At 35.0% G+C, this 23,865-nt stretch overlaps 1 protein-coding gene across 1 annotated transcript in view; it reads right to left on the minus strand.

Moving 5' to 3' along the window:
* The window catches only part of LRRIQ1 (leucine rich repeats and IQ motif containing 1), a gene marked incomplete at both ends in the record, with an annotated part of 106,793 nt that extends 83,260 nt beyond the window's left edge, over positions 1 to 23,533 (minus strand). Inside the window, 12 exons of the mRNA XM_080342573.1 lie at positions 281 to 354; positions 7,737 to 7,864; positions 8,637 to 8,830; positions 14,022 to 14,172; positions 14,896 to 15,048; positions 15,685 to 16,884; positions 17,058 to 17,132; positions 19,057 to 19,286; positions 19,988 to 20,093; positions 21,292 to 21,386; positions 22,381 to 22,492; positions 23,405 to 23,533. Of these exons, the coding sequence (XP_080198699.1) occupies positions 281 to 354; positions 7,737 to 7,864; positions 8,637 to 8,830; positions 14,022 to 14,172; positions 14,896 to 15,048; positions 15,685 to 16,884; positions 17,058 to 17,132; positions 19,057 to 19,286; positions 19,988 to 20,093; positions 21,292 to 21,386; positions 22,381 to 22,492; positions 23,405 to 23,533 (2,647 nt within the window). The remainder of the gene's footprint in view (positions 1 to 280; positions 355 to 7,736; positions 7,865 to 8,636; positions 8,831 to 14,021; positions 14,173 to 14,895; positions 15,049 to 15,684; positions 16,885 to 17,057; positions 17,133 to 19,056; positions 19,287 to 19,987; positions 20,094 to 21,291; positions 21,387 to 22,380; positions 22,493 to 23,404) is intronic.
* Positions 23,534 to 23,865: the final 332 nt, after the last annotated feature.

A 23,865-nucleotide genomic window follows, 5' to 3' on the forward strand; every position in this document is an offset into this window, starting at 1 on the left:
GAAAGAAAATTAAATATAAATTTGAATGCAGAACCATACTATTTCTCATAAAATCTTACATCAAAGTAAAATGTACCGAAATAATGAAGTACTACAAGCAATTCTGCTACCTATACATACACTATAGTTATAATTAGTATCTATAACACCCATATTTGCAAAATATTTAAGTTTTCTCCGTAAGTGTCTCCTATAAATAAATGGGAAAACCAAGTAAGTTTATAATTTAATGAAGAAGTATTTGTTTGGATGAGATTTTATGTATTTTTATACAACTCACCTGACAAGCAGTTATTTTTGATATCCAGTTTTTCCAAAGATACAAATGAATTTAATGGCACAAGCTCAGTTAATCTAAGAGCAAAACATAAAGGTTTGGTTTTTTTTAAATTACATAAAACAGCAGTTCATAAACAGTAAGGCACTAGAATCTTTTACAGTTATGACAATTGGCTTATTTACATAAGAAAATACTCATTTAGCTATCCAAGGTGCTAGAACTAATTACTGAACTTTTAACTTGAAAGTAAGTCTTTTCAGTAGCTCAAGTTTTAGTGTTTACTCATTAATGTTTTGTTTTATCTGGTAAATACTTCATTCCGTTTCTTGCATTTAGCGCTGAGACTCTGAAGTCTTGTAAAATTTACACAACTCAAGCAGCTTTTCTTTAGGCACCATATGTAGAATGAAACTAACAGAAGGCCCTGAATTTGGAGAAGAAATAAAACTTGTTTTTCCTCTTTCCTCTTCATTTCTCATTGCTCAATCTTCTTGTCAGTTTGTTTCTCTTCTCCTCTCAGCACATTACTTCCTAGATCCTTAAACTAACATAATAATCACAGTTGTATTTCTTAACAGGTCAAGGCTGCACTGTCCTGCAATATATATTCAGTGCTTCCTCTGTCTTGCTGCTTCTGAGAGGCAGGGTTGAATAGGTGCCTATTATATAGACAATTATGGAAATGCTCAGCTTGCGTATCAGAGCTTTTCTTGTGCAATGAAGCAGGAAAGCAGCAATAAAGCCATGACAAAATTCTTACTTGTAGTATTGAAGAGGAAATGTAAGGAAACGGCGCTGACATTCATTTGTACAAATGTTTTTGGACTATAAGATATACATTATCACCACTATTGAAACATTAGTGTGCAGTGTTATTCAAGTTTCTTTACTTACAAACTTGCATTAGTGCAACTAAGAATGAATGTTGGATGGTTTGGTCAGCTGTCAGGCTATTGCAAAATATTACTTTTTCAGATTGTTTTATGTTAAATATGAAAGAGGGAGGAAAAATTAAAATAAAGATAAAAAAATAGTCTTCAACTAAAATTAAAATGTTTCTGTACAAGCACATACTAAATCAACTATACCTTTTGTAAAAAGAAATCCATGGGTAGGTAACTTGTTTCATCCCAAGGCCTAAGCACAATAAGAGAACAGTAGCACCAATGGAAATGTGTGTGGTCATTTTATGACTGCTAATTTTCATGGAAAGTAGCATTTTCCAAGGGTTATAGTGCCTTTGAAAGCTATACCTCAGAATTCTTATGGCCAGAAACATGACTATGCAAAAAACCAACATCCATCCACTCCAAAAATTTACAATTGGTCAGAGACAAAAATGCTATTTGTTGCTATAATGTATGACTTTGTTATGTTTCCAGCACAGGTATTACAACTGAAAGACAGAGCTGGATTTAACTCTGGTACCCAAATTCTGGACCAAATGTTGGTTGCAGAATCTTTAATCTTGTTGAAAGTTCGACCACATGCAAAACAGAAAAAAACCACCACCGTCACCAATAAAACAAACAAAAAACCAACCAAAAAACAACATCAAAAAACAAACCAAACCAAAAAACCAACAAACCACACCACATTTCCATGTTCAGTTGACAAGTATTTCTGTATGTCAACATAACATTCTACTAGTAAATTCAGATAAATGGATCATAGAATGGTTTGGGTTGGAAAGGACTTTAAAGACCATCTAGTTCCAACCCCTCTGCCACGGGCAGGGACACCTTCCACTAGCCCAGGTTGCTCAAAACCCTATCCAGCCTGGCCCTGAACACTTCCAGGGATGGGGCATCCACAGCTTCTCTGGGCAACCTGTTCCAGTGCTTCACCATCGTCATGGTAAAGAATTTCTTCCTCATATCTAATCTAACCCAACCCTCTTTCAGTTCAAAGCCATTACCCCCTGTCCTCTTGTAAGAAGTCCCTCTCCAGCTGTCTTGTAGGTCCACTTTAGGTAATGGAAATTTGCTATAAGGTGTCTCCTGAGCATTCTCTTCTCCAGGCTGAACAGCCCCAACTCTCTCAGCCTGTCTTCATAGGAGAGGAGCTCCAGCACTCTGATCATCTTCATGGCCCTTCTCTGGACTCACTCCAATAGGTCCATGTCTTTCTTACACTGGGGGCCCTAGAGCTGAACACAGTACTCAGGTGGGATCTCAAGAGAGTGGAGTAGAGGGGGTCAATCACCTCCCTAGACCTACTGGCCAAGCTTTTTTTGATGTATCCCAGGATATGGCTTTCTTCCTGGGCTGCAAGCGCACACTGCTGGGTCATGTTGATCTTCTCATCAATCAACACCCACAAGTCCTTCTCCACAGGGCTGCTCTCAGTCCATTCTCCACCCAGACTGTATTTGTGCTTGAGACTGTCCTGACCCAGGTGCAGGACTCTGCACTTGACCTCACTGAACTTCATGAGGTTCACATGGGCCCTCCTCTTGAGGCAGTCAAGGCCCCGTGGATGGCATCCCTTCCCTTCAGTGTGTTGACCACACCACACATCTTGGTGTTGTCGGCATACTTGCTGAGGGTGCACTCAATCTCACTGTCCATGTCTCTGACAAAGATGTTAAACAGCACCAGCCCAATACTGACCCCTGAGGAACACCACTTGTCACTGATCTCCACATAGACATCAAGCCATTGATTTGAACTCTTTGAATGTGACCATCCAGCCAATTTCTTATCCACTAAGTGGTCCAGCCATCAAAGCCATATCTCTCCAATTTAGAGACAAGGATATCATGTCAAACAGTTTGCACAAGTCAGGGTATAAAGTAAATTGAGCTTGTGTCACTATACCTCCATTTCTTTCACAAGTCATATAGTAAAGTTGTCCTGGCTCTAGTCCTATATAATTCTGTTACCTCCCTTGCAGTTTCCCATGGAACCAAACAAATATGACGAAGTATTACAACTAAAATGGATTAAGCCCTATATGTAGATCTGTACATAGTAATACAAATACCAGCATTTTAGGTGTTCCTGGCCAGTCACAGTACATAAATATATTTAATGTTTGTAACAAATATTATCATAGATATTAGTGGTTAACAGTATGACTGCAAAGACTGAAAATCCATGATTCAGATTATAGATTCACATATTCAGAAATATCCAAGAAAATAAATGTTGTACTTTGCATAACGGATGAAAGATAATGCAGTTCTCTAGATCTTTATCAGTATATGCTGTGGTGAATTAGAAATTGTCTACAGGACTATTCCTGTCTGCTGTTGGCATTATGAGAGTTAAAATGTTTCCCCGTCATTCTATAGCTTTCCCTTTACTGACATTCTTTGTTAATTTTTTTCCTAAGAAAATTCAAACCAGAAAAACAAAGGACATTACTGAAAACTTAATACTACTTGACCTTGTCACTTTAGCCCTGGGCATAAGAGAGATATAAATTACAAAGAAGACACAAAAGTAAAAGATATTCACAAAAAAGCAAGCTATAGCTTCCTCTTTCTGTTCCCATTTAAAGCTGTAGCAGAACAGGACACAGATAATCACAGAAACTCTGTGTCAGAAAACAAGATTTAAGAGACTAGAATAGTTGCAAGTATGCATCAGAGAAAATTAAGATTGCTTTTCCAAACATGAACAGCAGTTACTGCACGGGACAGTCCAAATCCTGCTGGGCATCTGTTTTTCTCCAGAAAAATAATCACTGATGTTAATGAGAGGTTAGTAAAATAATTGAGAGGAGGGTAAAATACTTGAAAATAAATTTATATTAATCTACATCTTTAAGTGATGCCTATATTTCTTTTTCCTTCTTTAAACATAAAAAAATATGTTAGTTTGCAACATCCACCATATTTCTAAGTAGTAATTAAATAGAATGTAGGAAATCTGTCAATCACTTGTTTCTTGATTACTCTAGTAGGCAGAACTTCAACAGTATTGTCCATGGTGTCACATACTTAGAGAAAAACTTATCACCAGCAAGGAATTACTGGAAGCAATCAAAAAAATCTAGACTGGTAAGGATGGGGAAACCCACTATACATAAGCATAGCTTTTTCATGACCAACTTATTTGAACATCCAATGACATTTAGATTTAATATGATAGCTCTGGAAAAGTGGTCAAATTCTCAAAATGTGATGGCTTACAGTGACAGTGAGTTCAACTCTTATATCTGACAAATTTAGTTAAAAACACAGATATCATATATATACATGTAAGTAGGGAGGACAATACGTTCTACAAAAGAATTGAGCTGATTTTCAGCATTTCTATTATAAGCCTTTTAGGAATAGTATGCATCTAGTTGCAAAAACATGGGAGGAACATGTTCATAAAGAATTTGACTCTGGCCAAAGTAGCTTCCCCCCCAAAAAAAAAAATTTTGCAGATGATTGCATTTTTTTAAATATTAAATTTTTATCTATCACACATAGGTTATCTTAATGAAAAACAAGAGATTGCAAAACAAGAACTTTGCCATTAATGCCATATTAAATCAGAAATTTTAAAAGGGATATATTTGTCTATTTAGAAGTTGCAAAAAAAAAAAAAAAAGTAATGGCTGCCTGAAGAGCAGATTGATTTAGTGTTTCATTATAAAACTTTAAATGAAAATGACATTAACAAGTAAGTTACATAGTGAAGTCAGATTACATGTAAATATAAATACCACACAAACTCTTAACACAGATTAATTATGTATTAATTTTAGTCCCAGGGGTAAGATTTTTTCTCTCCACCTAAGTCTTTATCCAAAACAGAAGAAAAAAGAAAATGTGCCTTTTTTTTTAAACTAAATTAACAGTTGTGTTCTCCATTTGCTATAAAACAGGGCACAGATCTTCATAGTCCCAGATCTGCAGTAACCAAATCAAGAGGATATTCATCATTGGCTTGGGTCAACTGCACATTGACCAAGTGTAGCTTTGTATGTGAAAGCCACAATAAAACACTTAATAAAAGCAGTAGTGGTGAAATAGCTGTCATTTTTATACTGAAGGAGTTAATCACTACGTGTTATATTATAATTAATTGTTGCTAGATTGTAGCTTTTAAAAAAATAATTTTTTGAGTTTTATCTCCAGCAGTTTCTGATTTATGACACAGACAAAGCATATCAGGAATAAAAAAAAAAAAAACCGTGAAATTGTGTAAGAATTTTCTTTTCACAGTACTTCACCTTTAGAAAGAATACAGGTTCACAGCATTACCATTATATGGGCTTCCTGCAATCAGTAAAAAGGAAATGGCACTCAGTGCACACTTGAAAAAAATTCACAAAATTGCACTAGCTGTAGGATAAAAGTAAAGAAACAGCTTTTCTTTCAACAGCTTACTCCATTACATTCACCGTTTCTATAGAACATCAAGTTACTTATGCTACAGCACACACATATGGAGCTGCTTATAAGTGTACGTAAAGTAAGTGTTACAGAGCAGGCTACTGAAATGCCAGGAATTTTGAGGCTTTTAATATGCATTTAAGACTACCTTGTCCTGTTTGTCACAAAGATGTGAGATCAGCTATAGATACATCAAGGAAAGAAAGGGAATTGTTTGGAGAGGAGGAAAGCGTTTATTTTCAGCACATCCAGTTTGCTGACACAAAAACATGAGCTTTATCGCAGTCCAGCAGAAGAAACTCAGTGGACCAAACAGTGCATCTCAGCCTGGCCACTCGAAAACCAGAAGAAGCACTACAATGGACATTAAAAACTGTAGGATCATGGAATAGGCAAGTGATATAAGGTACATCTACATGGCCAGTCCTAGATCCGACCTAGATCCAGAGGCTGCATTCAAGCTATGCCTGAGACCGTGCTCCTAATTTTGTTTTCTTCCTAAGAGGCCCGTGAGACCTTCAAGCTGCTCTGCAAACTTTGTATTACACACAGCATAGCTACACCTTCATGTTAACAAAAAAACAAACCAGAGGGAGAGGAGGAAACTACAATAAGGTTGAGTCGCATTATTGCATGTTCCACAAAAAGATGCGTAAAACAAGGAAAAAAAAAGTTAAGAACACAAATTAAATCAACACGTGTGATTCAGAACCTAACACTTAACAAATAATGCTCTTGTTAATCACAGGCAGGAAGTACCTTCTCCAAACTCCAGAAGAATCAATAAAAGAACAACAACAACAAAAAAACCAACCTAAAAGCCCGGCAATGTGAAGATTAGATTCTGTAAATATAGCCAGGTGTTTACATGCATACTACTTCATTGGAGATTATATGAAAACAATCTCAGAAGCTAAATAAAAATATAAATTGTATATACTTAAATGATATTAATTTTCTATGAAGGACATTCCTTATAATATTAATAACAGGACTCAGTCTCACGGATCTTACATATCTTTTGTCCCACAGGCTCCCAGCTACAGCTGACTCTGCTGAACTGAATGTCACATAAGATGGGATTCATCTCTTCAAATGAAGACACCTACATGCGTGGTGGTCATTTTGACCCTGTTAATAGTCAATGAAGATGAACAGGCACTTGTAGGCTACGATTAGACTCAAAGCAAACAGCTAAAAACGGCAGATGAATCACATGCTAAAAGCATCTCCTCTTCACTAACAGGAGTGTTAAGTGATTAGCTCAGTGTATTTATTCTGTATATTGTCTGTAACAGAGTATATTCCATTAGTTTAGCTGAGATCAATCTTGTTCAGAGCAAAATGGTCACAGGATAGAACAACAATTTATTTTTCTTACTTTAAAATTCATTTTACCACTAACGCATTGTAAATTGTAACAATTGTTCCTTATTTTTCTGCATAATATAAATTGAGAAAAAGGAGAGAGGAAATAAAAATTTTCATTCCTGAATATCTGGTAATTCTAACTCTACAGATGTAAAGATTAGCTTAGAAAATGAACAGAAAGCTAATTATGGAGTACTTGAACGATGATCTAGTTTTATGCTACTTGTCTTGATCCTTCTGTTTTATTTTATACCTTTCAAACTGAATGATAAGAGTGAAAAATTCAAGCAAATATGCTTGTTTTGGAGGACATTAATATATGTATGTAAAATAAACCCCCAACATTCTCATTTGTCCTTTTTAACTCTAACAGTTGCACTTAATATAGCCTTCAAAGTCTGTTTTGAATAAGCTAGCTGTGAAATATGAAGTTTGACAGACATGCTCTAGAAACAATTGTTAAAGAAAGGAAAAAAAAGAAACACCATGGTTTTAATAATGCCACAATTCTCAAAAATTATTTTCATATACTATCTAATAGAAAAAAATCACTTTTCATAGTAAATGCTGTTTCAAACTTTCTTAGCTAAAGGTAGCCAATATCATTACTTGTCAACCACATATTTTCAAAGAATATCTGGAGAACATAGTGATATTTAAACCATACTGAGAATTATAGTTTTCAGATAAATGTTACGTTAGTAAATTCCTCTGTATCAGTTTTTTAGTGGAAAAATGTTTCTTGCTTACCTATTTTGAGACAGCAAAAGAATCTGCAATAGAGGCAACCAATACAAAGAAAGCATTCTCAAAGTAGAAATGCTATTGTCATGTAAATATAGTTCTCTTACGAGAACATGATTTTCCAGTCTTGGAAACTAAATAGAAAAGAGATGGTTATTTAAAATTAATATAAATTAAAGAAAAAACAATGGAATGCTTACCAGATGCTTTTCATAAATCATTACTAAATACAAGCAAAACCCACATTTTGGGTATATATACAATTTTCTTATTTTGTAGGTACCCATTGCCACACATAATTTCTACATATCAGGTGGTATTAATGTATTCTACCTAGTCTGAATAGTCAATATAAATTAAAAAAAAAAAAAGTCAAGAGCCCAAGAGTCACAGTCTTACTATTTTATTCATGCAGTTATTTGCTGCTTATTGACAATGGTTTTCCTCTCTCAGATTCATAAGAGAATCATTGTCAGTAACTGTACACTGAGTGTACAGTTAGCAAACTACATTTCCAATTTAAATGCTGCAGCACAAGCTTCAACTTTTGGAGGATCAGCATACATTCAAATCAGTCTGAAGTATTACGTATACATATTGATAATAATATATTGTTACATTTTAAAGAATCAGCATCATGTAATATAAACTGTAAACTAAATGCTATAAGAAACAGAGGGAAATATAATAACTGAGGGGACAATTTTTCAAGGACTTAGGAGCAATAAAATACTTAACCGCTAGCCATTTATAACTTTGAAAAACCTCCCTCTAACAGGGGAAAAAAAGCCAACCTAAAAGCCTGAAACATTCCACATCATACAAATAGCACATGATCAGCATTCTGAAAAATATGACTGTTAACAAAGGTGTTTGCATGACAGCCACTGAATTCAAAGCTTTTACCTCCTGGAGGTTATTGCCTTGCAACTTCAGAATTTGAAGTAGGCCACAATTCTCAATGCCTTCAACTTGTGTGAGATGATTAAAAGAGCAGTCTAGGTGAATGAGAGTAGGTGCTTCACAAAGACCTTTTGTGCTGATTAACTGATTATGGTCCACAATTAATTGCTGAAGATTTTTCAATGATGCCAGACCACCTGAAAATTAAAAATTTTAGCTGAATTAAGCCATAATGAAATAAACCCCTGTTGGTTTTCAAGTACTAAGAAAACTCTGGACTCTCAATATATTTATACTGTCTATAGCAGCAATTAATATTAGTCCTGTATAACCATTAGCCATATACTAGCCATAATAACAATTCATAAACCATTAGCACTTCTGTTGGAACGGAACATTCTTGTAGTGATAAACTAACCATGCTTTAAGCAATTAATAAGTGTTACTCAGAACCCATGGGCTCTGTGAAGTGCTAACAGCCCTCTTAAAATCATCCCTCAGAATGGAAACAATGTTTATGCTTAGAAGTTAATTTTCATTATTTCATTATTAAAAGGTTTTTCTCAAGTTATCAGCAAGGTGAGAACAAGTTATGTTAAAACTTAGACTAGCATCACCTCTATTATTTGAGTGTATCTTATTTAACAAATTATGCTATAAAATATTTTTAATGAAGAAATTTGGACAGAAAATTTAGTGCCTTTAAGTATAAAGCTATACTTCTAGAGACATTACACTCTCAAACTTGCTCCTGCCAGCTAGTGTAAAGAGCAAGAAAGTGTGCAATGTCTACACCAAAAAGATGCACAGGAAAAAGTTCCTGTCAGCATCTGTTTCTTTCACAGAATTTTTCCCAAATCATCCTCTGACAATGGGAAAAATCACACTGCCTTTCCATGGTCTTACACATGCTAGATGTCCTGCAATGTCACTGATGCCTCTCACTTGCTACAGGTACAAGAAGCTTTTCCTGCATCTCTGTAGTAAAACTGTTTCGAAGGGACATCCCTTACAAAATATATCTAAAATAAGGAATTTCTGGATTTACTTTTTTCACATACTCTTCACAGGATTATTTGACGTAATCCGTTGTCTCATCTGTATGTCACCCAAAACTTCCCAAGTTCCCAAAAGGAATTTGGGCCAGCTTTACAGAGCTGAATGTCTTTGTGATTGTCCTCTGAGAATAAACTGGATTATGAGACCAGAGACCAGTTTGCAACATAAATTATTGAGAATACAGAAGAGGACTAAAAAAGAAAATGAATGATAAGGAGAAAACAGACGTAAAAATTTAAATGCCAAAACTAGCATTTAAAACTACAAAACTAGCCAAAACTACATTAAAAAAATAAAATAAAATATAGGTCTTTAAATCACAGTAATTTGAAAATGGAAAGCACGTAGTGGAAGTAACACAATTGCCTGATATTAAAGAGATAACGTTCTAAATCTAAAACAAATGTTCCATACTGTAACTTCAAAACTGTGCTTTAGAAAATATACAAACCTTTAACTATTCTGAAAGAATTTCAAACATGTCCATGACATACTATCCCCACTGCAAGATTCTGGTCTGTTATTTTCTTTTACGCTTGGATAAAAATAAAAAAGGAACCAGCACCATCTAGTGGTCTTAAACCAATTTTGTTGCAGACAGTGTTAACAGCTTCTGAGACTTCCTCACAAGAGCAGACCTTATTCTCCACTCTTAAGTTATCAGCATAGCCATACTGGAAACTTTAACAGCACTGAATTAGTCTGGAGTGGAACAGAGGGAAGAGTCTGTACACACAGTAAGAAGAGACAAGCAATTAATAGAGGTTCTGGAAATTTCCTATTCTGCTTGCTGCACAAAGCACCTTTTTTACATCTCCTTCTCCTCATCTGTCTTGTTTAATTAGACCAAATGTCATTTGGAACAGACATACCAAGGCTACATACAATGGGATCACAATCTATTCTGGAACTATCAAATGCAGCCCAAGAGAAAGTCAAGACCGAGCAACGTAATACAAACAGATGGTATTTTAATGTTTCTTCTCCACACATGCAAAATTAAAAATAAGCATGAAAGTATTCTGCACATTTCCATAAGATATTGTCTGTTTTATGTATGATGCAAACAACAACAGCTATAGCACTATATGGGCAAATGCATTCTGTTTAAAAACACATGGTTTCAGCAATATTTGTGGAAAAACTTTATATAAGTAGCTCTTAGCAATTTGCAAACTGCAGCTGGAGTCTTCTAGTGAGGGACTCTCTCTTAGCTATCAGTGAAGTCCCGAAGTAAAATCTGCGTGTGACAAGAGGAGTTAAAGCTGATGACAGTGAACATGAACACGAAAAAACACATTAAAAAAAAAAAAAACCAAACCACACCAAAACCAGAAAGGTATCTGTGAAAAAAAAACAACCTCTGCGTGCTTTCTTAAAAAGAGTAGGTCCAAAGAAGTATTTATGACTATCCACAGTTCTGCATTGCTATTTGTAGCACTACCAGGATTTTAGCAAACATACTATGGCAATTTAGACACCCTATGAAAGTAGAGTCTATGACTCCAGTCAAAATGCTACTTTTTGTTTAAGAAAATTTTTAAGTAAAGAGTTGATCTTTCAAATACAAACATATGCACTGAACTTCAGTGTATTCCTGACAAAATTACTTAATTTGTGATCATGCATTCTTAAGTGGAAAAGCATAACTGAAACACATTTCTCATACTTCTAATGTTATTTTTAAGGGTTTTCTGGCAACTCTAATTTCTTCCCCTTTGAATGATATATTTCAATGAGAGGGGAAAAAAAGAAAAATAAATCATAGTATGGTTGAAGTTTCCTACAGTGTTATTAAAGCAGAAGTATTACAAAGACAAATAAGCCTTACTTCTTAGCAAAAAGTCCCCAGCCTTTGTTAAAGCTGAATGAACAGAGAACACTGAATGGTACTGCAGCTTCCAGAATTGCTAAGGGACCTCCTGCAAGATTTACAGATGGGAGGGATATAATAACGTCTTAAAACCCACAAATCCATTTTTGTGTATTTATGTGACTACTTACAGCCAATATGTTATTGTACGAAACAAATCCTTTAATATGCATTTGTTTTAACTGGACATCCTCAAAGCATTTCTGGAGTGGAGAAAGATTCTAAGCTGCTTTTTGTGACCATTTATTTACCCACTCAAATACACTAGAGGCTCAGTAAACATAGCAGCACACTGCACAAAACAGAAAGAACAAGATTTTACTTCACTTGGCCTGTATGAAGACACTACATTCCACACAGAAGCCACATTCCTAAATGTCATCCACTAATCCTGTGTCATTCTTACAGTAATCTTGCAGACGTTTTTATCAAATGAGATAAATCTGAATATGAATCTTATCCATCATTACTGGTCACACACATATATAGATGAAACTTCTTTAACCAGTTTATTTTGTTGTTTCTCACTAGGGTACTGATATGCTTTTACAGTAAACATTGATATTCCAGCACGTTTATTCCTCTATTTGCAGGTATTATAAACTCTGTTCACAAATACTGACATTCCAAATTAGAAAAAAAATATTAAATATATCACCATTAAACCCCCTAACTACAGATTTTTTTAAGCTTTCCTATTTCCTGTTTGCTATGCCTTGTTATTTATCATGAAATTCCATTATCCATGTTCATACTGTTTCAGTCATCTTTTTTTTTCTCCCAGTGGAAATCATTTCTTCATATAAATATCTTATGTTAATGTATTCCATCTACAGCTTAATAATTGTTTTATGTCCAAATACTTTAAAGAAAATCAAGTCTAAATCAAGATAAATAAAATCAAGATCTCCTTATCTCCATTCCCAGCTCTGCAGTCTTTCCGAGTAACATCTTTAAATTTAGCATAGACAAAGATACAACTAGTAATTCACCTTTTCAGGTTTCGTGTTTCAGTTTATACAAAATTTCTTTACTTCATCACCAGCAGCTTTTTTTCTTGACCGTAAGATTTTATTTCAATGGACCAATCTCTGAAGATTCATCTCTGTTAAGACTATAAAACTGAAATGGTAGTCATTGGTATTTTGGTGGCCTTTACAAATTTCACAGTATGTCATGAACCAAAACCCAAGTCCCTAGGCCTAGAGTATAGAGAGGTTGTTAAATCTAGTTCTTTTCTATCTGCTGTGCTGCCTTCTTGAAGGAAATTTACTGCTTTCAAGCCTTGAGAGCTGTCTTTCAAGTAATGATCTGGCAATTTACTACTACCTTTTATCAACTGTTACCATTGCCTTTGAGGGACCACTAATGGTCTTCCCTCTGTTACATCATTCTAAAACCAAAAAAACTTGCTTCTCCAGCTGTTTTCACTGTACGAACACTTTCCTGACCTTTGTCAGTAGAAAAGGCTCTGGATACCGAGTACATCTATACCAAATCTACATAATACAAGACTCACAATGCAAAATTTTTGGCTTGTCAGAAGCTGAGGCATAATCTGTACCACTTAGGCACTTTACAGTCTGAGTGGCCATACAAGCTGAGAGGCAAACACTTATTCACTACATGAAAAATTCCTGGCTGGCTAACCTAAAAAAATCTCCTGGCAGAAAGATTTCATGTATTGATGGATCTGTTGAGTGTTTTGGGTGCATGTAAATTCTAGCTGGTGGACTGCATGCTAAAGGTGTAACTGTTGCCTGCCAGCTGTTGGACCTAACAAACAGAACAAACTGCCTTTGTATAATAAATATAACAGGGCTTGGCACACCTTCTGTGCCTAAATGATTTGCATGATTTTATCTTAGACTCATTCTTTTTTTTTCCAGCTCTGGGGCAAAGAGCAGCAATGAAGAGCCAGACTGGGAGGGAAATATAGAACAATAGTTTGGAGTCAGAATGGGGTAGCATTTTAGCAGAAAGAGAGGCTGTGGTCCAGTGTTAGCATGGTTCAGCGACTCAGACAGATAATAGGATTTCTTTATAACTATTTATTGTGTCAGTCAGGAATACATCGGAATTCTCTGCAGTTACAAGGCTAGACTTTATATTAATTGCTTCTGTAGATAAACTGAACTCAGGCTACTCACATATTCCAACTGAGTTAGTGCAGGTAACATTAGGGGCCCTTCTAGAAAGATTTTTAGTCATCTGGCTGATAATAGTTATAGGACCTGGTAGATGGAACACACAGCAGTAGCTAAGCCATACTACAAATAAATGTGAAGTTGAGTACGTGAGTAGCTTTAAAATACAGGTCTGTTCTAAGTCCATTTCCTCATTCTCCTTGGGCTTAGCAGCTAGCTGGCCCTGAATCCAAGGGACGTATAATTCTGAATAGAAACAGCACAAATACTGTAATAAAAATTGGAATAATTTTTCATTAATTTTCTTACCAATTCGAGTGATTCTGTTGTAGGAAAGTTCAAGATTTTGGAGATTTATACAGCCATTTATGCCACAAATTGATGAAAGATGGTTCTTATTCAGAATCAGAATACAGAGATTTTCTAGATTTTCACAGTCAATTGTCTGAATGTTGTTTTCCTGCAATAAAGGAAAAATTAGAATATTAAATAGCATCTGAAGTGAAATAGCAGAATTAAGTGTAAAATTATGGTAGATTGTCAACATTGCTTATTTTCATCCCAAACTTCTAGCTAGGACTAAGGGCATCTCTATTTTTTCCATTAAGAAAATAAATTTATGTGTCATAGAAACTGTCTTTTGTGTCCTGCTGGGATAGAATAAAATGTATTTCAAACTTAATTCTGGCTTTGAAGAAGCCCAGAAGTTGAAACAAAGAGTATAAGGAGAATATAAGGTCTTTAAGAGAGTGGTCTTTTCCCTACATGCATTCCTAGATTTCCAAATCCTGGGAGACAAAAACTGCATAGAAACCATCATATTAATTATATACTAATGAAGACAGCTGTGACTTTGCCAGACTATTTACTAATAGTGAAAATCTGCATTTAGAGGTATTTTAGTCACAAACATTAACAATGTTCTCCGATAACGTTCTTCCCCCAAGAGATGTTGCTCTTTTAACATCCCACTCCCCTGGCCATTTTACTAACACTTCCTCAGATTTTTATTTCACTATTTGTTGCCCTTGCCATTTTCTTCTGTTTTTTACCTGCAGATGCTCAAATAAACAAAACTTAAATTCCCTGCTTCTGTAACAAACCAATTAAACCAAAGTGTCTAATTTCTATTCCAGAATTAAAATGCTCACTAGATTTAGGTAGAATCAAATGTGCTTGGTACCTCCACATTTATATACTTTAGGTCTTTGCAGCTACTTAGTCCTTCCAACGCAACTAGTCCACAGCGCCTCAGAGTCAAAACTTGAAGATTTGGGCACTCTGATAATGTTGAGAGGCTACAGGCTGGCAAATCTTCAAGTGTGAGTGTTGTGACCTGAACAGACAGAAGATTAACACTAAGCAAAGCAGTTAATAGTGTGAATTGTTTCCCGCCACACTGTCATAAGTAAAAAGTGAGTGTGCAAAACCAGCCAAAAATAGTTCAGCTTAAAAGTGTATGCAGTCTAGTGTGTCATCTCAGGGTGGACACCAAGATGAGAGCACAGAACAAGCATACAGTGATAATTCAGTACGTGGTAAGATAAGTAAGTATTGGGAACCAAGAGACGTTCTTTATGGCAAAATACCATCTATAAGCTGATCAGCAATGTCTTGCTTCTGGAAGAGATTAGTCTTCGCAAAACTCTGAAGGGGTTATATGAGCAGGTGCTGAAATGCAGACCTTCATCCAGAGGCAAACCATGTTCACTTGGCAGAAAATAGGGGCTAGGAACTCCTGCCTTTTACAGACTTAAGACACTATCAATTATCTGAAGACCAATACCACACTCGTCTGCACTACAATGCTCACAGAAATTAAAAAATAATTCTCATCGCCCTGATTCTGTATTTGTATGGAGGAACTCTCACTGAGATCTTTGAAAACAGCATTTTACTGGCATATTAAAAAAAAAAAAAAAAAAAAAAAGATGGTATGGCTTCCCATTTCATTCTAAATCTGTACAGTTACCTGCTGAAGAGTACTCCAATGGCCACTTTGAATTATCTTCTGTGAACTTAATGGAGGCATCCTGCTAACTGAACTTTTCCTTTGTCTTTTTTTTGTAGTTGATTGCCTTCTTTGGTTTTCTTCATATATTTTAGCCCAAGATTTACATGTGTTCATCCAGTTTATTCTCTTCTTTTCAACATCATCAGGAAGAATTACTCTACTGGAACACTCAGCTACATATTGAATTTTGTCCCAGGTCTCTCCAACTTCCTCATTAGCATCTTCCGTTAGAAATACAGTTTCTTCCATCATTTCAGATTCAGAAAATTGCTCTTTGACATCTCTATTACTAGCACTTAGCTGGACATCTGGTGGACTGCTGCATGTATTTTCTACCATGTCATTGGCTCCAAAATTAACAGATTCATCATTTGAACTATCACTCTTTGAAACTTTATTAAGATCTGTAGTTTGTGAGCAATTTTCTTCTACATGCGTTACTGAATTCATGTAAATGTTCTCATCATTTACTTGAGAAGAGTGTTCCTTCTTCTCAAACCCTTGCATATTTGGTGTTGGTGTCAAATTTCTTTCTGCTGAAATCATCCAATGATTTGTATCATCCAGGATTTCAGTCTGTTTTGCTTTTTGTTCCTCTACTTGCTTACTTAGTTCCTTCTTCTGTTCTATTACTTTTGTATTTTCTGCCTGCTTATCCTTTTTTATGTTTTCTTTGTTGTTTTCTCCAATTTCACTCATCACAGCTTTTGCTGTTTTTTCTCCTAGATTTCTCTGTTCTTCTCTTCTTATCTGAAGCTGTTTTTCTCTTGTAAGTCTCAGACTTTCTTTCTTTTTTTCATATTCCTCACGTCTCCTCACCTGTTCCAAATGTTCTTGTCTTTTAAGTTCTTCTTGTCTCTTCTTTCCCCCTTCTTTCTTTTGCTTCTTTTCTTCCATTCGTCTCTTCCTTTTCTCCTCTTTTTCTTTCATTTCTCTCTCTATTTCTTCCAGTATTTGCTGCTTCTTTTTTATTTCTTCTTTCCATTCTTTTAAGATGGAAGCATATTTTTTACGCACTAAAAATGATCTAAATCTAGCTTGGATTTTCAGAGCTGCTATATTCTGTTGTTCTGCCAGGTGTTGTCTTTCTTTTGCTTTCTGCTCTTCCAAGGCCTTTTTCTCCTCTTCCATTTGCATCCGTAGCTTCATGATCAATGCCTAGGCCAAAACAATTAGGACAGACTTCAGCCACTCTTAAAACAGGACAGGTGTTAGCACATATTTATCATTAATAACAGAATCTGCTAACTTAACTGTTCCAGAATGTTTATTCTCAAATATATGATAGTAACCTCACAGTCTTTTGACAAAAGCCCATTGTATAGCCTTACCTCACGTTGCATCATTTTGTCCCTCCAAGCTTTCTTTTCTTTCTCTAACTCATCTTCTATTGCAGTTTGGTGTTTCTGCACAACAAAGTAACTTAAATTAATACTGTAAAAAACCTGGAACATCACAAAACACCGTCTCTTCAATCTCCCTCACCTCTGGACTTTCCAATGATCCACTTTTGCAAATACTTCAATTAAAATGAGAAACTCAGCTGTGTGAGGATCAAAACAAACAACTGGACACTTGCATTGGTAATGCAGACAGTCATGTACTGAAAGATGCATGCCTTCCGAGTCAGCATCTCAGTACTTGACCCAAACAACTACCACCTTCCTCTATAAATTCTGTATTATTGAAGATGAAAACTATGCTTATGAAATAAATATTAAAAGTAGAGCTAGAGAATAGAAACATAACAGAAATAAACACTCTGAATGTAGCATGAACAGTCCTCCCCTAATTGCACAGATATGCTACCGATAATCTTAAAATCTTTCCAATGGGAATTTTGTTCAGTAAAACTAAAGAATTTTTTTCATTAAAATTGTTTCTCAATAGAAAAAGTAAGTTCAAGCCTATTTTATCACTATTTGCAAATAAATAGCATTTCTCTCCTCACCCAACATATCCTCGGTAAGAAAGAAAAATAATCCAAATTATCTGGAAGTACATTTGAAAATTAACAGACAGTAAGTACCAAAAAACAGAGGCTGATCCAGAACCACCTGTCTCCTGGTGGAACCAAGATAAATCAGTATCAGCCAAATCAAATATACAGCAGGGTATGAAGGAACCAGTATAAACAAACTAGCAGTTTCAACTTGGAGCATTAAGTCTCCCAGGTGCCTAAGCACTATTTTTCATGCATGTTCAGAAGCATGCCGTTCAGACAATATGAGGCCAGATGTCCAGATTCTTCTGTAATGGGGGAAGTTATTTTCCACCTCTCACCTCCAAAAAGAGTGTGCTAACAACAGCACTACCAAAGTGTCTACATGGGGACATGCCACCCCTTGTCTAGAGAAAGCAAGCCATCCTACATCCAAAAGCGATTCATGGTATCAAAGAGAAAAGGAAGTCTAATCGGTTTTGTGGCCTGTTGAAAAGGAAGCTGTATCAGACACTGAATTTGTCTTCAGAGATCAAGGGTATTTTCACTTACTAAGCCCTTCCTTGATTTTGGTGACTTGACTTACCTTGCTGGGACCAAGATGCCTACCTCTTCAGAAAGCTGCAAATTAGTTAACTGAAAATGCAGTGTTAATGCATCTCTCATAACAGACATATTTAGGCTAAATAAAATATTGTGGCTCCACAAGTACAATATCTGAGGGTCACCTTTTTTACGCATTCTTATACTCTTTCGTGGGGAGTTATCAAATTTTATCCTTCGGTATGCACCACACACTATAGCAAAACACAACTAGATACCCTTAGAATGCAACCAGTCAACATGTTGAGTCATGTCCTGTTGTGGCAGAACTCAGTAGATGAAGTCTTCCAGATACAGACAAGAAAAGGAGGTACTGTAACTTTTACCTATGTGAAGCACAGTACCAGCATTTCTGGTCTGAATTATTTTGGTTCAGATTACTTCACCTATGTTTTTTCATCTACATGTGAAATTAGGGTGGGAGGTCTAAAGTAAATAAGTATTTTCTATTAAGGCACAGTAACCAGTTTTCATTTGTGCGTAATTTAGCATATCTCACTTCTTGTACTTTGGCTGGTGTCAAAATATAAAAACTTAGTAAGGGCAAAGTCTAAGAAATAATTTAACATTTAGCACAGCAAATTCATTCACTGTTGATCAAAGCAGTAAATGCATAAAACCCAGTGGACTGTATTTAAATATGTCTTATATCTCACTTTGTTAACACAAGCAGACAGACTTCAGGACAGTCATATAGTTTGGGATGGTACTCTCTTGTTCACATTAGATCTTGAATTCAGATAGTCTTCAGATGGGAACAGATTGGTTTCAATATCATTAATTACCTTATGAAGAAGCTCTAACTTTATTCTTTCAGCTTCGAGTTCCTCCAGACGCTGCACCCTTCTTGCGTGTTCCTCTTCATTTTGTTTTTCCTGTGCTTCCCTCTCAGCTTTCCACTTTTTCCTCTTCTCATCTTCAAGCTCCTTTTGTCTTTTCTCCAACTGCTCAAATTCTTGTCTACACTTTTCTTCTACTTCACGGTGAGTAAGGCTTAAGTTCATTTCAACATCAGCTATGAATTTGTAATCAACCAAGCAAACCTTTTATTTAATTTCATAATAAGCATTGGAGGTTGTTAAACAGTCTTAAAAGTATTGACAAGAAAAGAACTCGGTTCTGATACAGCCAGCAATGCATATCCCCAAGGAAATCAGAACTACAACATGAGTCTCTTCTATCAGAGATGTCTTATTATCATGAAGCACACTTACTGACTCTGCTACAATCATGCTTATTCTATCAATGTATATTTCACGATCACATTTTGGCTTCAGGAAAAATGCCTTCTGTGGCTATCAGCAAGGGTTTTATAACTGATGCACTCCACCCCAAAACATACAAATGCTGTGGTGAAAATAAACATTCCCAGCCAATGTTACTAAAAGATGTTGCGGCCAAAGCACAACCTGTTTAGAGCCTCCAATCTGCCTTCCATTTGTATTTATAATTATTTAAATAATTTTTGAGTAGTATTTTTTAAAACAAATTTCTATCAAGACCTTAAAGACTACGATAATTTTGTGATCCTGAAATGAGATAAAAGCACAAGGATTTTCTCACATATGTCCAATTCATGATGTATCAAAATCTATTGCGTACTGTAAGGTGTAATTCTTTACAAAGAATACTATGATACTCATGAAAACAGAAAAGCAGTAAATAGTGATACAATGCTAAAGATCACCATATCAAATGACCAATATGTTTGCTTACCTGTAACAAAATGGTCATCAGTGACCACTGCATCACTGGGGGAGCAATTATTATAACTAGGTGTTGTAACAATCTGCAAGTCTTCATCTTCAACTTCAAATAGTACCTAATAAAGTTTAATATTGTCATTAAGAAACAAGAAAAAAAAAATAAAGCAGAACATTATAAAAATCTTCCACAGCAAGGATAAGCTTTTCATCATATGACAAATACATTAATACAAAATCTACTACTGACTGGAATCCTTAGACACTAAATAATGCCAACACGTCAGTAAAAATATTGTTTTCTAGAGTAATCAATATTAGAGTGTTTCTCAAAATACATAATATTTCTCTGTGTTTTTTAAATGTATTTTACATTTTGACTTGGAAAAAGGAACGTTTTACATTTGGTTCATGTTTTCCTTTCTGTGGGACTAAGCACTACATTTATGCATTAATATTATTATGGACATAGGGGAAGAACCAGTTACAGAGTAAATTTTTAAGTTGCCTATTTGAAAATAATGCTATGGGCACCAAGGTTTGCTGTATTTCTTTCATTGTTCTTTATTGGCAAGAAATAATCTGTTCCTCCTCATTTATCACCTGCTCATCACATGCTTGATGCATATATTAATATTTGTAATGCAGCTGAAGTCACATAAAGTACTTAGGCTGTTCTAAACAATGGTCTTCTGAGAACAAAGAATCATATTTGCAAAAGTGCTCACTAATAAAAAACAAGTGGCAAATTAAAAGTGACTAAATTACATGCAGATTTACATCTAAGAACTTCAGCAAGTTATTCAGTCAAATCCTATTAAAGTATAAAAGAACTCAGATTTATAACTCTTGATTTTTCTTTGAAAGTTACAGACATTCTTATGTTAGCATTTTCTATAAAATAATGGAATATATTAGGAGCAAAATTAATAGTAGCACATCCTCTTGATCATTAGAAAAATAAGATTAGAGAAGTTGTAAAGTATTATCACACTATTGAGATAATAAAGTATTATTCAGTTTTGATTATTTGATAGTTTTTGGTTTGTTTTTTTTTTGCTTGGCAAAAAAACTACTGGTAGAGATAATCTATTCCAAGTTTTAAAACTTACACACACGGTGTTATTACAGATGATGACCTAGTTCTAAAGAACAGCATATACAAACTCCTTAATACCTTTTCGATAGTCTGACAGAAGCGAAATAGAACACATCTAAACGCCTCTTCAGGAGGCCAACCAAGCAAGTACAAGCTATCTAGATTACTTAGTATAATAGAATTTTGTTCGCTATAAATATTATTTAAATAGAGAATACCCTTCTTTTAAATTGTTCTGGATCTTCATTATTTTCAGAAGCCAACTCTGCCAAGCAATCTGAAGCATGGCAAGAAGCTACTCCATAAATGTTACCTAAAGACGAAATAAATGTATAATTTAGTACACAGAGAAAAAATCCCCAACCAGTACTTACTTCTGCTCTACACTGCTTAGCTTTTATATTTCTTTAAACCAAAAGAAAGGACTTTTTTCCTTTAAAACTCTTTTAAAAACACTGACCATTTAACTCAAATATTTATGGGAGTCATTCATCTGCATTAAAAGCAGCAAATATATGTAACTGGGACACACCCAATGATATGGTAAGAATCCAGTGACACCAAATATGAAAGAACACAGCAGAACACTTTCTGTGTAGAAAAACACAGAAGAACTTGTATCACATAGGTCAAGTACTGACAAAGAACTACAAAAATAATGAAAAAGAGTAAGTGTCCATTACAAAAACACATAAAAAAGAAACCTTCCTCAAAATTTAAAATGTATAGACAATACTGAACTTCTGCTCATGAAGAAAGACCATTATACTAAATGAGTGTGAAATCCAAGATGATGTGAAAAAGTAGAAGAGAACAGACAACACCAGCTGTCTGGCATAAAAACTTGTGACCTTGGCTTCAGCCACACAACTGACAGAGCAATATTGTTCCAAATTACAAGGACATTTAATTTAATGCTAGCTTGGATATCTCTAAAGACAGACTTTAAAGATATCCTATGGGGTTCAATTGCATCTGAACTTTTCAGCTCCAAGTGACTTCATTTTAGATTCTCATGAAGAGTCTGGTCCAGGTCCTGTTTCAGACAATGATCCTGCAACTTGCCTTGGTCTATGGTTTAGCATCAGATGAATTTTTAGAAAAGTTCAATTCGTACTCAGATGTTAATCCTAGAAGACAGCATTGCAGGGCTTTATTCCTAGGGATTTTCAGCATGCATTCAGAAGCTGATGCAGTAGGCTCTACTGCTTGCTCTACTTAATAGTTTGCATTATTTTACTAATGATTGTTAGTCTTCCATTGGCAACATGAGGTGTGTAAACATTTTAACTATGATCTCTGCTTACTTGCAGTTTCTTCATCTTCTAAGTCTTGCAGTATAATCTTTTCAGCATCCTGATTTCTGCTCTTTATAAAGTTTAAATAGGAGAGAACTGATTCCGGCAAGTCATCCAAAATCTAGAAAAATATGACATTTGACATAAATTCTACAATTTCATCTCACAGCCACAAGCAGAGGTAAACAGTTGACATGCAAGAATAAAGACTCATTTTAACTTCACATATGAAGCACTGATGGAGATTTAGTAGCAACGGCTACACGCTTTCCATTGTCTTATCACGCACTGACAATTAATATTCTCATTTTAAATTACATTCTAATTAAATTTTTATTGGACCACATTTTCGTGATTTATCTTCCACTATGTTCAGAAATGTTTTAATTAACATTTTCTTTATAATTGTGTTGGACCAAGAAATAAAGATTAAGACTAAAATTAACAAATACCAATGATATTTTTCTTAAAAATTTTCAGACACTTAAAAAAATATCATCTACTTGAATATCCTATAGACCAATCTTTTTTCTACAAGTCTGAAAGATTAAAATAGCTGAAAAGGATGCAAATAACTGGATTTCAGAGGAAAAATCTTTCCCCAAAATAGAAAGTCATCCAAAAAAAGAGGACTTGAAGCATAAATTTATATTAAATTAAAATCAGGAACTCTTCAATCTGAAGAATTTCCTGTAAGAATTATATACAGAACTCTATGAAAAATCATTGGCTCATTCATCCAGATTTAATCTACCTCATTAGCTTTAATAAAATCTTCCAACTTCAGATGATTCTAAAACAAATCATTGTCTACCAGCCTGATTTTCTCACTTAAGCAGAATGCTGATATTAATCTCTTTTATTGTCTTTTCACCATTGGAGGTTACATTTTTTCATAAGCAATACTACAGAGACTGCTTTTCAGAAGAAATCTTTAGATTTCAGGAAAAAGTGCATTCATCAGATAGGTTTTCTGATGCCCATACTACTTCCAAGCAGAAATAAAAGCCGGTTTAGCCAATTGAATACTTACTGACTCACTGTCACTCAAAGCTTCGTCTGATACCTCTGTGTCAGGGTCTTCTGCTTCAAAGGAAGAAACACTGATTCTGCTTAATTCAATTTCTATTTCTTTTTCAATTCCTTCAATATCTTCTGACATTCTGCTTTCCCCAGTGTCTTATCTGCTTTCAAAGCTACACAAAGAAAATATTAACTTTCAGCACTGTATGAACCAAAATAAAGAGGGTGCTCATTTCACAGAAGTTTATTCAGATATATTTATTAAGCAGTTGACTTAAAACATGAAAAGAAATAGCAGAAGTTTGCTCTGAACACTTCATAGTAACAAGCAAAAAATAAAGAAAACGTTTGCTTGTAATAGACAATCCCCCCTTGGTCTACCCCTCTAAATTTTGCAGGTTTTACCAAATTTGAATGTTAAAAACCTCCGCCCGCTCTCTACTCCTTGTGGACAGTATCAGTGCTATGACC

Source organism: Nesoenas mayeri (assembly GCF_963082525.1).
Source record: "Nesoenas mayeri genome assembly, chromosome: 1".
NCBI lineage: Eukaryota > Metazoa > Chordata > Aves > Columbiformes > Columbidae > Nesoenas > Nesoenas mayeri.